Below are 12,100 nucleotides of genomic sequence, written 5' to 3'. Positions count from 1 at the left end.
TCTGCTGGCGGACAACATCTGTCACCCCCCCCCCCACTTTTTTCCCCCCTCCCAGCATGCTGAGGGTCAACCTTTTGTGAGTGGCGCCATTGTGTGCTCATCCATTGTGTGTGATGATATACAGACATTTGAGGGTCTTCTGAGTACTTCTGAGCCTCAAACTAGCTAGAAAGGCACACATTTTTCTTTTTTTTTTTTTTTACGTCATGCAACACAGATATGAAGCAAATGTATTTTTTAAAGTGAGAAATAATTACTGATTTTGTACATATCAGTTCATTAACCCATATCAACTGCCATTCAAGCTGATGATAATTGGACTGTGCCACAATTTCTCTGATAGCTTGATTTCGCCTCCAATGCAACACACATGTAGCATTTGGAAACTCACTTGATAAGATGAAAAATGCTTCAAATTCACGGTTTTATTTATAGAGCACTTTAAAAACGACAGCTGCTGAAACCAAGTACTGTACACAGATACATATCAAACAAGACATTAACATCATTAAGAGAAACAACTACGATAACCTTAAAAGTAACTCAAAATTGCACCAACGGTTAGTGGAGCGAGGCCTATAATTACAGTCTGTGCTGCCTCTTACGTGCTCCAGTTAAGAAGCGAGCAATCACTGAATATCAGTTTTAAAAGCACCCTTTCTGGCGACTGCTTCACATCTGTGTTCCATGGAGTCCGCTGACCCTACAGAACTACTAAAGCCCAGGATGATTGGATTGCATTCACAATTAACGTAAACTGCTTTCAACACCGTGCAACACGGCACATGCAACTCAAAATCTCACAAGGAACGTTATTTAGAGTTAAAATCTTCCATCCATCAATTATCCAAGCTGCTCATCCTCACAAGGGTCACGGGAAAGCTGGAGCTAAACCCAGCAAGCTTTGGGCGAAAGGTGGACCACACCCTGAGCTGGTCGCCAGTCAGTCGCAGAGCAGATAGCGACACCATCACTGAGCGGGAATCGATCCCACACCAAAGTCAGGCGTGTGTACCACTACACCAACAGTGACTCTCGAGTCAAGATCTGATTACTCTTAAGAGACGACTCATCACACTTGAAATGAGCCCTAAAAAGTAATTTGATATGCAATTTTCACTTGTTTCAAGCAAGATTTTGCTGGAAGTAATTTTCCATTGTAATAAAAGAAAAAAATTGTCTCGTTGTTCCAAGTAAAAATGAACTTGAAACATTAATTTTAGTCAATGAATCCGATGTACAATATTAGTTTTAACTAGAAATAATTGTTTTTCTCGTCCTCTTCCGTTGTGCATCTGTGATGATTTCCAGACATTCCAGGCACTTTGCGAGTCCAAAAACAGGATAAAAAAAACAACAAAAATTAAACTTTCTTTTGTTTTGCTGTAGTTTCTCCAAACTTGAGAGGCTGGACCTTTGTCGGTGCTAAATGTAGCGGCAGGAGGAACATTCTCTTGCATGAATAGAGGCCCCCCCCCCCCCCCTTTTCTGTCTCCAGGGAGACACTTTCAAGTCAGAGTGTCCATTCAAATTGCCACCGTCGGGTTGGGCGGCCGCGAAGACAACAGATGGAGGCCACACCAGTGAGGACGTTTACCATCTTTTTTTTTTTTTTTTTATTATTTGGAAAAATAGTCTTGGCTAATTCCTTCATTGACAAAGAGTAGAAGAATACAATGTACAGCACAATCCCACTTAAATAACTTTTTTTTTTAACCCCCATTGACCTGAAGTGCCTTTGCAAAATATCCGTTAAAAGAAAGCAATTTAAATAATCCTGACAAACAATCACAAATATACAATATAAAATAATAATAACACAAAATGCTTAAATTAGCTTAAATTAAATCATAACTTTTTCTCGTTTTTTCTCTCTATATATGTGTTACAAAAAGGACAGGCTGCATGAGAAAGCGTTTGGAGGAAGAAAAGGACAATACAAGCTTGAAGGGCAAAAAACTTCAGAGTTCATAGAGCGACCGCTCGTTTTCTTTTTTGTTGATTTCTTTTTTATTATTTTTTTTACAAAGAGGCCAGTATGGCCAAACATCCCCCATTTGATGCGGTTGCTGGGTTTGAGAAAAAAGGCCTGGGTGCAAATGTTGCAAAAAAACAAACAAACAAACAAAAAAAACCTATATCGGCGCCTCCCCCCCCCATCATTTCTCATACCTTCCATTTAATATTTCTCATCATTTGTACCCCCCCAATGCCAGACAAAGAGGCAGAACAGAAAGCTAAGTGGCCGTTTACGTTTAACCGTAAACTTGACATCCCCCCCGCCCCCCTTACACGACCCCGCCAGTTCCGATCCCGCAGGCCACCGAAGTTTCCAGTCGAGAACCAGCTCAGTCTGAATATCAGTCAAAGGTCTCAGCAGCAGCAGCAGCGAGCTTAGAGCAGCATCTCATCCAGGAGCGTAAAAATTCTCCCATATAGCAAAAATGAGCGAGCCCGTCGCCGGCCCCTTTACACCTGCAAGACACGCTAGCGTTAGAGAAAAAAAATAATAATAATAATAATAATAAATGCAACTGTGGAAAAGTCAGTTCTCAGAAGTGCTTTACATCTAGGCTAAGCTATTGGGGGAATTGGGAAAACCAGTTCGAGGGGCTGGAATAATTCAACAAGTTGGTTTTGACTCCACAGTTGTGGCACACGTTGGAACAAATATGAAGCTAATGAAATGAAAAATAAATCGACCGTTTTGCATTGCGGTCATTCGGTAAAACAATAAGAAGCGACAACTGCTTCACGTCTGTGTTTCGTGGAGAATCGAGGAGAACAAACGCAAAACGAACTCACCTCAGTTGCAATTATACATTCGTCCTTCTCCTCCGACATGACAAACACAGATTTGTACTTGTTGTCCGCACATGCAGACGTTTCTGGGCTATTCTTTTCTGACGTTTCGCTGTTGAGAAAGAAAGGAAAAAAATGTTTTTAAACTTCAGTCGCGACTGTATCAATGCTGTGTTGGCAGGGTTCCGACACAAGTATGGACTTAGATTCGAGCAATTTTACAAGTCTGGAAATGTGGAAAGGTTTCCTAAAATCAGTGCTTTTCCCAGACAACTAATTCCAACATTTCTCCCTTTGGGAAAAATTGAGGTATTTTAGACTAGATTGTACATTGCCAGACATTCAGGTCATCTTAATCTGCAAAAATTGAAGGGAGGAAACTGGACTCTTGACAGTTGTTGATGTTTCACATTTAATCCAAAACCTCCTCAAATTTAGAACCGATGAAGCCTTTTGGGGTTAAAAGTGAAACGTCTTGGACAACCCAAAAAAAACCTCTTAGAAACAAATATTTTTCCATTCAATAGTTTCCCTTTCACAAATGTAATCTGACTGGTGAGTCTGGAGACCAAATATTGCTTGTGGTCTTACCAGGGCGACGTCTCGTGGAGACTTTTCACCCGGAGACGGCACTATGATTTCTACCCGTGTATATGCACCGAGATATCTCGAGACTTCGAAAAACAGTCTCTAAAAAGATTCGAAGTGACTGGAACTCCTTGGTGACTCAGTTAGTCTCCTGGATGTCTCTGAAACCAGTGGGGACTCAAGTCGCCGTCAGGTTACCAACTAGTCTCCAGGTCAGTGAAATAGGCCCTATACTGTTCCAGGCTTGAAAATCTATAAAATCAAATTCCATACTTTTCGGAACCCTGGGCCGGGCCCGTTCTTGCCCAAGCTACTGGTAGGGGTTGGCGATTTCCTACCATTTTAAGCGATGGCTGTGTTTTTCCTCAAACTCAAACGAGTCCAGGGATTGGCATTTGTCCTGGCAGGCCGCCTCCAACATGATGTCTTTGGCAGCCTGCTCGTAGTTGACTTCGCGCACCAGGTTGTATTCGGCGGGCGGGGGCCTGCTCGTGCGACTGCGCCGCCCCGGTGCCGCCCCCTCGTCAGGATCCCCCCCGCCGCACAAGTCCATCTTTTTGTTGATATTTTTCACTCCCGGAGTCGACACCACCGTGCTATCCCGCTCGCCACGTTGGCAGTTATTGGTCAGGTTGTTGATGGTTTCACCCTCGCCGCCCACTTCTCCGGGGCCATCACGTTGGACTTTGGAGCGGAAGAATCCGACGAGCACGGCGCACCCTGCCAGTAGCAGGAGCACTAGAGCCACCCCGGACCCCACCGCCATCCAGGGCACCTCGGTGCCTCGGATGGCGGCGTGCTCCGGGAGCAAGAACTGGCAGTTGCGTCCGCCGTAACCCGGGGCACAGGCGCAGACGTAGCGGTTGTTCCTCTCGTGGCAGGTGGCGCCATTGTGGCACGGGTTGTGCTCGCAGCGGCTGATGGGCGAGCTGCAGTTGCGCCCCGTGTAGCCCGGCGGGCAGGTGCAGGTGTAGCCGCGGAGGCCTTCCTGGCAGGTGCCGCCGTTCTGGCAGGGGTACGAGGAGCACTCGTCACCGCTGTGGTCGCAGTTCATGCCCGTGAAGCCGTCCGGGCACTGGCACAGGTACGAGTTGACCAGATCCACGCAACGAGCGCCTGAGAAGACACACAAAAGGGATTGGACCGGTCAGAAAACGGGAGCCGACTGGCTTGTAATTTTTTGTTTTTGTTGTTTTTTTCGAAGGTCCGTTAATGATGACACAACTTAAAACTGAATGGAGGCAAGCGGATTCTTCTCGGTTGTTTTAGACAAAATGTCCAGAGACCAGCTGCCTCCATTCACCATTTGGCGCCAAGTATGTGTACTACTTGTACTCAAGTAGCGGGTATCGGTATGTCTCGAGCATGCGAGAGTCGAGTACGGTTGCCCTCACCGTTGGAGCAGGGCCCGGAAGTGCAGTGGTCGATCTTCTTCTCGCAGGTGAAGCCGGCGTACCCGGTCGGGCACTGGCAGAAATAGCCGCCGTCTGGGTTGTCGCTGCAGCGCCCGCCGTTGGAGCATGGCGCGTCGGCGCATGTCATGGCGCTCAGCTCGCAGTTGTTACCATAGAAACCGTGAGGGCACTCGCACCTGTATGTGTTCTCCAAGTCCTAACGGGGGGGAGGAGATTGTGGCGTCATTGGCTGCTGTTTTGTGCATTTCTCTCCGTGTTTTTGTTTGTGTTATTATGTGGGTGTCTGTGTTTGCGGGCGGGCATGTGTCGACGATGGGCTTACGGTGCAGCTGCCGCCGTTGCGGCAGGGGTTCCCAGCGCATTTGTTGACTTGGAGCTCGCAGCTGGCGCCCGTGAAGCCGGGCCTGCAGGAGCAGGTGTAGCTGCCCTGGCCCGTGTTGCTACAAGTGGCTCCATTCATGCACGGCTTGTGGTGGGTGCAGTAGTTCAGGTCTGCAAGGGACACATTACGCGCACATGTGGATTAGGCCCCCGGGCTCAGAATGTTTGCGACTTGACTGCGGGTTTTCCGTTTTTTTTTTTTTTTGTGCTCCGACAACTGGCTCACTCAACTCGGCACCCCTTCCCCTCAAACACCACAGCTGTAACATTCATGACCAAGTGTCCAATTTCGGTTCATTGTTTATAGACGTGTTAATGGTTGCAGTACCAGTAGAAACTCATGGGGGCAGAATTTAAAGGTTTCTCTTATTTTTATGTTTTTTTTTTATATCGTGAAACAATAAGAGCCGTGATTCAAGTTTATCCAGGCCTGTCAGTATTGATTATTTTTTAACTGATTCTATCAAATATTTCCATTAATAATGTGATATTTGAATTCAAAAGTATTTGGCATATATTCATTTTTGCAGTTTATTATTATTGATCCGTGTTGATTTGGTATTGTTTCAAAATGAAACCAAACACAATAAGCCAAAAATTGAACGGATATTGCAATACCAAGAGAAACCTGTGGGGCAGTATTGGATTAAAGTTAACCACAGTATACAACACGCACCCATCTATTTTCCGTCCAGCTAATCCTCACTGGGGTTGCGGGCGTGCTGGAGCCTATCCGAGCCGTCTTCGGGCAAGAGGCAGGCTACACCCTTAACTGGTCATCATCACAGCTCAGACAAAATTCTGCAGTACCAACATAAACCAGTGATGGTGATACCGAGTCAAAACAAATCCATCCATTTTATTTGCCGCTTATCCTCACAAGGGTCGCGGGAATACTGGAGTCCATCCCAGCTGTCAACGGGCAGGAGGCGGGGTACACCCTGAACTGGTTGCCAGCCAATCAGAGACAGACACACACTCACAATCACACTTATGGGCAACTTAGAGTGCCAAATTAATGTTGCATGTTTTTCAAATGTGGAAGGAAACTGGAGTGCCTGGAGAAAACCCATGCAGGCATGGGGAGAACATGAAAACTCCACACAAGCAGGTCCGGGATTGAACCCGGGACCTCAGAATTGTGAGGCCAACGCTTTACCAGCTGCGCCACCGTCCCGCTTCAAAGCAAATCACCATATCTAATTGTTCACATTGCTTTTGGATGCATCTGACCCTCTGAGACAGTTGATTTCGTGAAGTCGTCACAATAAATGGTATGTCACATGACCACCACCCCCCCCCTTCCCCAGGTGTGGTACCCACCTTGGTTGCAGAAGAGGCCCCCCCAGCCCTCCTGACAGTTACACTGCCAGGGCTGCTGGCACGTCCCGTGGAGGCAGCCCGGGTATCTGATGCACTCGTCGCAGTAGCGCCCCTTGAAGCCCACCCGGCACCTGTGGACCAATCAGAGAACAGAGATAAGACCATGTGACCCACATTCGCCCTCGCTCCCACCCCACCGAGGCAGAACCTACTTGCACTCGCCGGGCTTCTCGCAGAAGCCGTGCTCGTCGTCGCAGCCTGGCAGGCAGATTGCTACAAAAACAAAAAAGCACATTTTTTAAAGATAGAGAGCAATTCTGGGACGGGTGGTGGTGGTGGTGGTGGTGGTGGTGGGGGGGGGGGGGGTTCTATTTCTGCCTTATGGGAATATTTACAATATTTTTTTTCTGTATGTGCATGTTTGTGTTTCTATTTTTGTTAGTGTTTTTGATTGTATTTTGGTATGAGTATGTATATTTATCTATGTTGTGTATATTGTTGTTATCATGTATAATATTATTGTGTGTGTATATTGCCTAGTTGTGTGTGTAATTGTGTGTGTTATTATATTTCTAAATGTTGTTGCCGTGTGTTGTTGTTCCCATGTATTTGTTAGTGTGTGTGTATCTAAATGTTTGTTCAAGTAGCTGTGTGTGTTTGTGAGTGAATGTCGTTTAAAAGTTACTGTTTTTGTTGTGGCTGTTTGTTAGTGTGTGTGTGTGTGTTTGTTGTATGCATTGTTTTGCGTGAATGTGTATTTATTTGTATAGTTTTTAAATTTTTATGTTTTTGTATTTGTGTGTTCATTTCTGTGTGCGTGCGTTTATAAGCAGGCGCTCTCATAGTGCCCCCACCCCTCAGCCTTCTTGACCCAGCCCCCCAGCCACTGTCTTTTTTTCTTCTTAGCTGTGGTTCAAAACTCTTTTATTTGCCCTGCGTGCCCCCCCCCACTCCCAGCCCCTCCACACACACACACACACACACACACCACACACACGCACATACTGGTGGTCCTAGATAAGAGTGGACAGCTGGCGAGTGTGTTGCCAGCGTGCGACAGCTGCCCCATTGTCTGAGAGCTGCCGGCAGCTGCCCACTTCAAACAATGACCCCCCCCAACCCCCCACCCGCCGCCCACTACCACCACAACCACCAAATCACCACCAGCGGCAACCAATCACGAGGCATGCATGTCAATTTATGGCACGCGTGACATTATTCACCCAAAAATTTCCCTTGGAATAAATCAAGTGTGTGCCCGCGCGGGTGTGTAACACTTGGCAGTGGTGGGGGTGGGGGTGACAGTGGGAGGTGGGGGGGTCCAAAAAAGAAGTTTCCCTCCAAGCCACATCCTTGTTACAATAATAACTTTTAAAGCACTTTTATGTTTAAAATTGCCAGTCACATGTAATAACAGCCCGTTGGCAGCCAGTCCGCACTTTCCTTTCATTTTTTAAAAAATGGTTTACATTTTCACCCCATTAGGATTTTGACAATGTCTAAGTAGACAACTCCACAGCTCAAATATGCTAGCCAAGAAGACTTTTGATGAAATCAAGACTGCTACATTCCCCAGATGGAGTGTATTACAATTTATAACTCTGTCATTATACATCACTGTCAATATAATAATTTGGAATGATAGTATTTATCATTGTACAAGTACTATACCATAATTGGATTGTGTTTAGTATCTAGCACATACTCTGGTATGAGACTTATGTAATATAAGATGTAGTACAATAAAAATAACCACTTCTCAGCTGCAATATTCAACAATTTCATGTTTTTTCCTTCTTTTTTGGATGTTTTTTTCCAAACATTTATTTCACGTTTTTTTTTTTTTACAATTTGTATTATTTTTCTTGTTTTTCAAATCATTAAGGTAAATTTATCTCTTTTTTTTTTCAACTTTGTTGGCATTTTAAAAATCTTTTTGTAATCATTTAAGTTAATTAAAATTATTCACCTGTGGTTTAAACAAACTGACTATTTCCCACGTTTGCTATTTTGTTTACAATTCAACTCAGCAAGAAATATCATTTTCATTTCAACATTTTTCTCTTTTTTTTACTTTTTGCGTATTACACTTTTGTTGTTTTTCCTGCACTTTTTTCAACTTTTTTTTCAGAACAAACCTACTGTTATTGGTCATTTTTTAAGTCAGTAAATCGTGTAATCTTTCATAGCATTTTTTTTCCAAGTTAGTCTATTAGTTTATAATTTTTCAAAGCAACAACATTTTCCCATTTTCAATTTTTTATTGCCACTTTTTTAAACATTTTAATGTTCTTTTCTTTTAACACCCCCCCCCACTGGTTTTCTTTTTTTTTGTCATCAAAGTACCCAATAACCCACAATGTTTTAAACAGTACATTTGCATGAAATATAAGTGCGCTGTAACTTCTCCTGTAATAACACTTATTCACACTCCCACCCTACACGTTTAGGGGGTATTTTGTTTTTGTTTTTATTTTAGGGTGTGGGCGTCTGTGTACTCACGCTCGGTGCAATATTGCCCTTTCCAGCCGGCGTCGCACACGATCTCGCCGCGCTCTCCGCACGTAAAGTGGCCGAAGGCGTCGTCACGGGGCCGGCAGAAGACGGAGCATCCGTCGCCGTAGTAGTGCTCGTCGCACACGAAGCGGTACGCGTACTTGAGCTCCGTGCGTCCGGCCGTGTGGAGGTCCTGCGACCAATCCTCGCCCACCGTCAAGTGGCGCTGCGTGCTTATGGTGCTGATCACGCGCTCCGGGTTCTCTGCGGGAGGAGGGTGGACGACAACGTTTGGAGATTTCATTTGTGGATGGGGGTTCGTGTGTCCTAGCGGTTCAGCGATTCTCAAATGCCACTAGCGGTACGTGGGCTCCCTCTAGTGTTAAGTGAAAGAATCTATGCCCGTGTACAGTTCGGTTGTGTTTAACTTTTTACGTCAAACATGCTTTAAATTTTGTAAACCGTTTTTTTTTTTTTTTTGGTATGATTTGTATTTAAGTCAAACGCTATAAAAAGTCAAACTACTGATGCATCCAAACTATGCTAACCTTGATGGTGTTTTGAAGTGGGGGGGGGGGGGGTTACCTGTGGACAAGTCCTCTTTGGAGTCAGTGTGCAGTGCCTCGATGATGAGCGAGAAGGTCCCCTGAGGAGACAAGCGGCTTGGTGAGGTGCACCCCAACCATGTCAAAACGTCAAGCCCTGGAGGGGCGGCACACAAACTGCCCTATCAGCCTCAATCTCATTCCACTCCCTTGGCGGCCACGTTGACCCAGAGAGAACATTTAAGGACGTTAGGAACAAATTAACCAGACTCCAGATGATCCGATAGATGGATGGGCGAGTGAGTGAGTGGGGTCATTTGAGAACCTTTGGAACAAGTGAATCGTTGTTTTGTGGGATCAATTTGATTTTCGGTTGCTTCTGAAGGCAACACCAGAGTAGATAGATGGATAGCGAGCTGGGGTGATAGATGGATGTATCGATTATTTAAGGGCAGTTCAAACAAATTAGTCAGGTTTTTTTCTTTTCTTTTTTTTTTTTTTTTTTTAGGACGACTGGGATTTCAGATTGGTCCTGACTGCAACACAACTCTTTGAATAAAACAGATCAATGTATGAAGTATGAGCTAGAGAATGAATCGGTTGATCAGTTGTTATGTGGGGCAGAAGCGATATCAGAACCAGCAGACCAGAGAAAGTCCCTTTAATGGACTTCATTGGAACATGCATTGGCTTTACTCGATTCAAATGTTTTAGACATATTATTACGTCAATTGGCCCCGTTTCAATCATGTGTAACCCGACAGGCGCCCCTTCAACAGGGCGGAGGGGCACGCCCCACCTTTGACCCTCCATCTCCTCCCCTCCCTCGTCCCTCCATCATCCCGCTTGCTTACCGGCCAAGTGAAGCCGAACTTGATCCTGATGGGGTTGCTAAATGAGCTTTCCGGGATGACGTCGGGCACCAGGAAGGAGTTGGCGCCCAGCACGGGCGTCACGGCGCCGCCGTAGGTGCAGGGCGGCTCGGGCGACGCGTTGGGCTGGTAGTGCTTCAGGCACACACGGAAGAAGGTCTGGCAGGCGCACTGCTGCGACGAGGAGGAGGGCGGAGACCCCCCGCCGCCGCCGCCGCAGCAGTTCTTGTTGCCCTGCGCGCCCTTCTTGTTGAGGAACTCCTGCAGGCGCAGCTCGAACACGCCCGAGCACGAGCCCTGTGCGCATGCGCGGCACGGGGGTCGAAAAGAAGTGGCTATTTAAACAACTTTTTCCTTTTTCTTGTATTTCATAAAATCATGAGAATAATTCAAGCGCGACTTACCTGACACAACAACGTGGCCAGCGCCGCCACGGCAAGCAGCATCTTCAATAAATACATCATAAATAAATTAGAAAAAAATAAATAAATAGTTTAAACGGGCCGGGGAGGAAGATGCATGGAGCAGGTTACGAAGCACCACTGCGCATGTGCAACTGGTACGAAGATTTTTTTTTTTTTTTTTAAAAAGCGCAGAGCGAGAGGGTAAAATCCCAAAACTTTTTCCCGTGTGACTTGGGAGATGCTAACAACAAAAGCAAAAATCTATAAATGATAGTCTAAAAGAAGTGGTCCAATAGCGTTATAATCCCAAACAAATGTGGTCTTCCTTTCTTGAGCGCACCATGTTTTCCTTTCTTTGCTGTCCTGGCGTCCTCCTCCTCCTCCTTCTCCTCCTTCTCCTTCTTCTCCTTCTTCTTCTTGTTTTAAGCGCAGGCCGCCTGCAGCCGGTTATATACATGCTATGCTAATAACATGCAAATGTGCCCCCCTCCTCCTCTTCCTCCTCCTCCTGCTCTTCTTCCTCCCCCCAATCTGGCCGTCATGCACGCTCCCGACTATGCCAGGCAGGAGCCTCCGAGCTCGTCGTCCTCCAGCAGCAACTTGCATGTCAGCACGTTGCTCGGATAATTTGAAATATGAAACTTTTTTTTTGTTTTTTAAGTTTTAGGGGAAGGTGGCGACTTCCAGATAGCTGACACCTGACTCTTTTGTCTCTTTTTGTTGCCTTCAAACTTCTCATGTTGCAGCAGCAACGGGATGGCTGCCTGGTGAATGTGCAAAATGTGCATTTTTTTAGGAGCTCGTTTAATTGATAACAAATTATAAGATAACATGAATTGATCATTTCCTTTTGATACCTTCAAACCTCTCATCCCACTCCAGCAGCAACAATGTGCTTTTCTACTTCTTAGGAGTTTATGAAAATAACTCCCAAACTTCCAAAATAGTTGACATGTGACTATTTAGTATCGTTTGTTGCCTTCAAATATCTCTTAGCCTCTCCCGAAGCAGCAACATGGCTACACGATGAAAGATGAAAAATATGGCCCCCCCCAAAATTGAATTTTTTAAATTTTTGAGGCACTATAGTGGTATTGATGGTAAATACCAAACAGCCGACATGTGACTTGTTGGTTTCCTTTTGTTTCCTTTGACTCCGAGGAATGAAGGTCAGCCAGAATACAAGTCCAGGTCTAATTGGAGGCTAAGTCTGAAGAAATGGTAACATAACGAGAAGAGGGAGGAAGGGAATAGGAAACAAACGATTCACATCC

The 12,100-nt window shown here is 45.5% G+C and overlaps 1 protein-coding gene across 1 annotated transcript; it reads right to left on the bottom strand.

Annotated features, from left to right (window-relative positions):
• Positions 1–1,631: 1,631 nt before the first annotated feature.
• Positions 1,632–10,927, bottom strand: dla (deltaA). The gene is made up of 11 exons (XM_061829745.1): positions 10,827–10,927; positions 10,405–10,719; positions 9,591–9,651; positions 9,012–9,269; positions 6,722–6,782; positions 6,510–6,640; positions 5,128–5,297; positions 4,785–5,001; positions 3,729–4,506; positions 2,806–2,914; positions 1,632–2,475 (listed from the first exon to the last, which is right to left on the bottom strand). Exons 1-11 carry the CDS (start codon positions 10,884–10,886, stop codon positions 2,470–2,472), a joined length of 2,166 nt encoding a protein of 721 aa, XP_061685729.1. The 5' UTR covers positions 10,887–10,927; the 3' UTR covers positions 1,632–2,469.
• Between the last annotated feature and the right edge of the window lie 1,173 nt (positions 10,928–12,100).

Source organism: Syngnathoides biaculeatus, chromosome 9 (genome assembly GCF_019802595.1).
Source record: "Syngnathoides biaculeatus isolate LvHL_M chromosome 9, ASM1980259v1, whole genome shotgun sequence".
Lineage (NCBI taxonomy): Eukaryota > Metazoa > Chordata > Actinopteri > Syngnathiformes > Syngnathidae > Syngnathoides > Syngnathoides biaculeatus.
The sequence above is the reverse complement of the archived record's forward strand: the minus strand, read 5'-3'. Positions and strand labels throughout refer to the sequence as shown.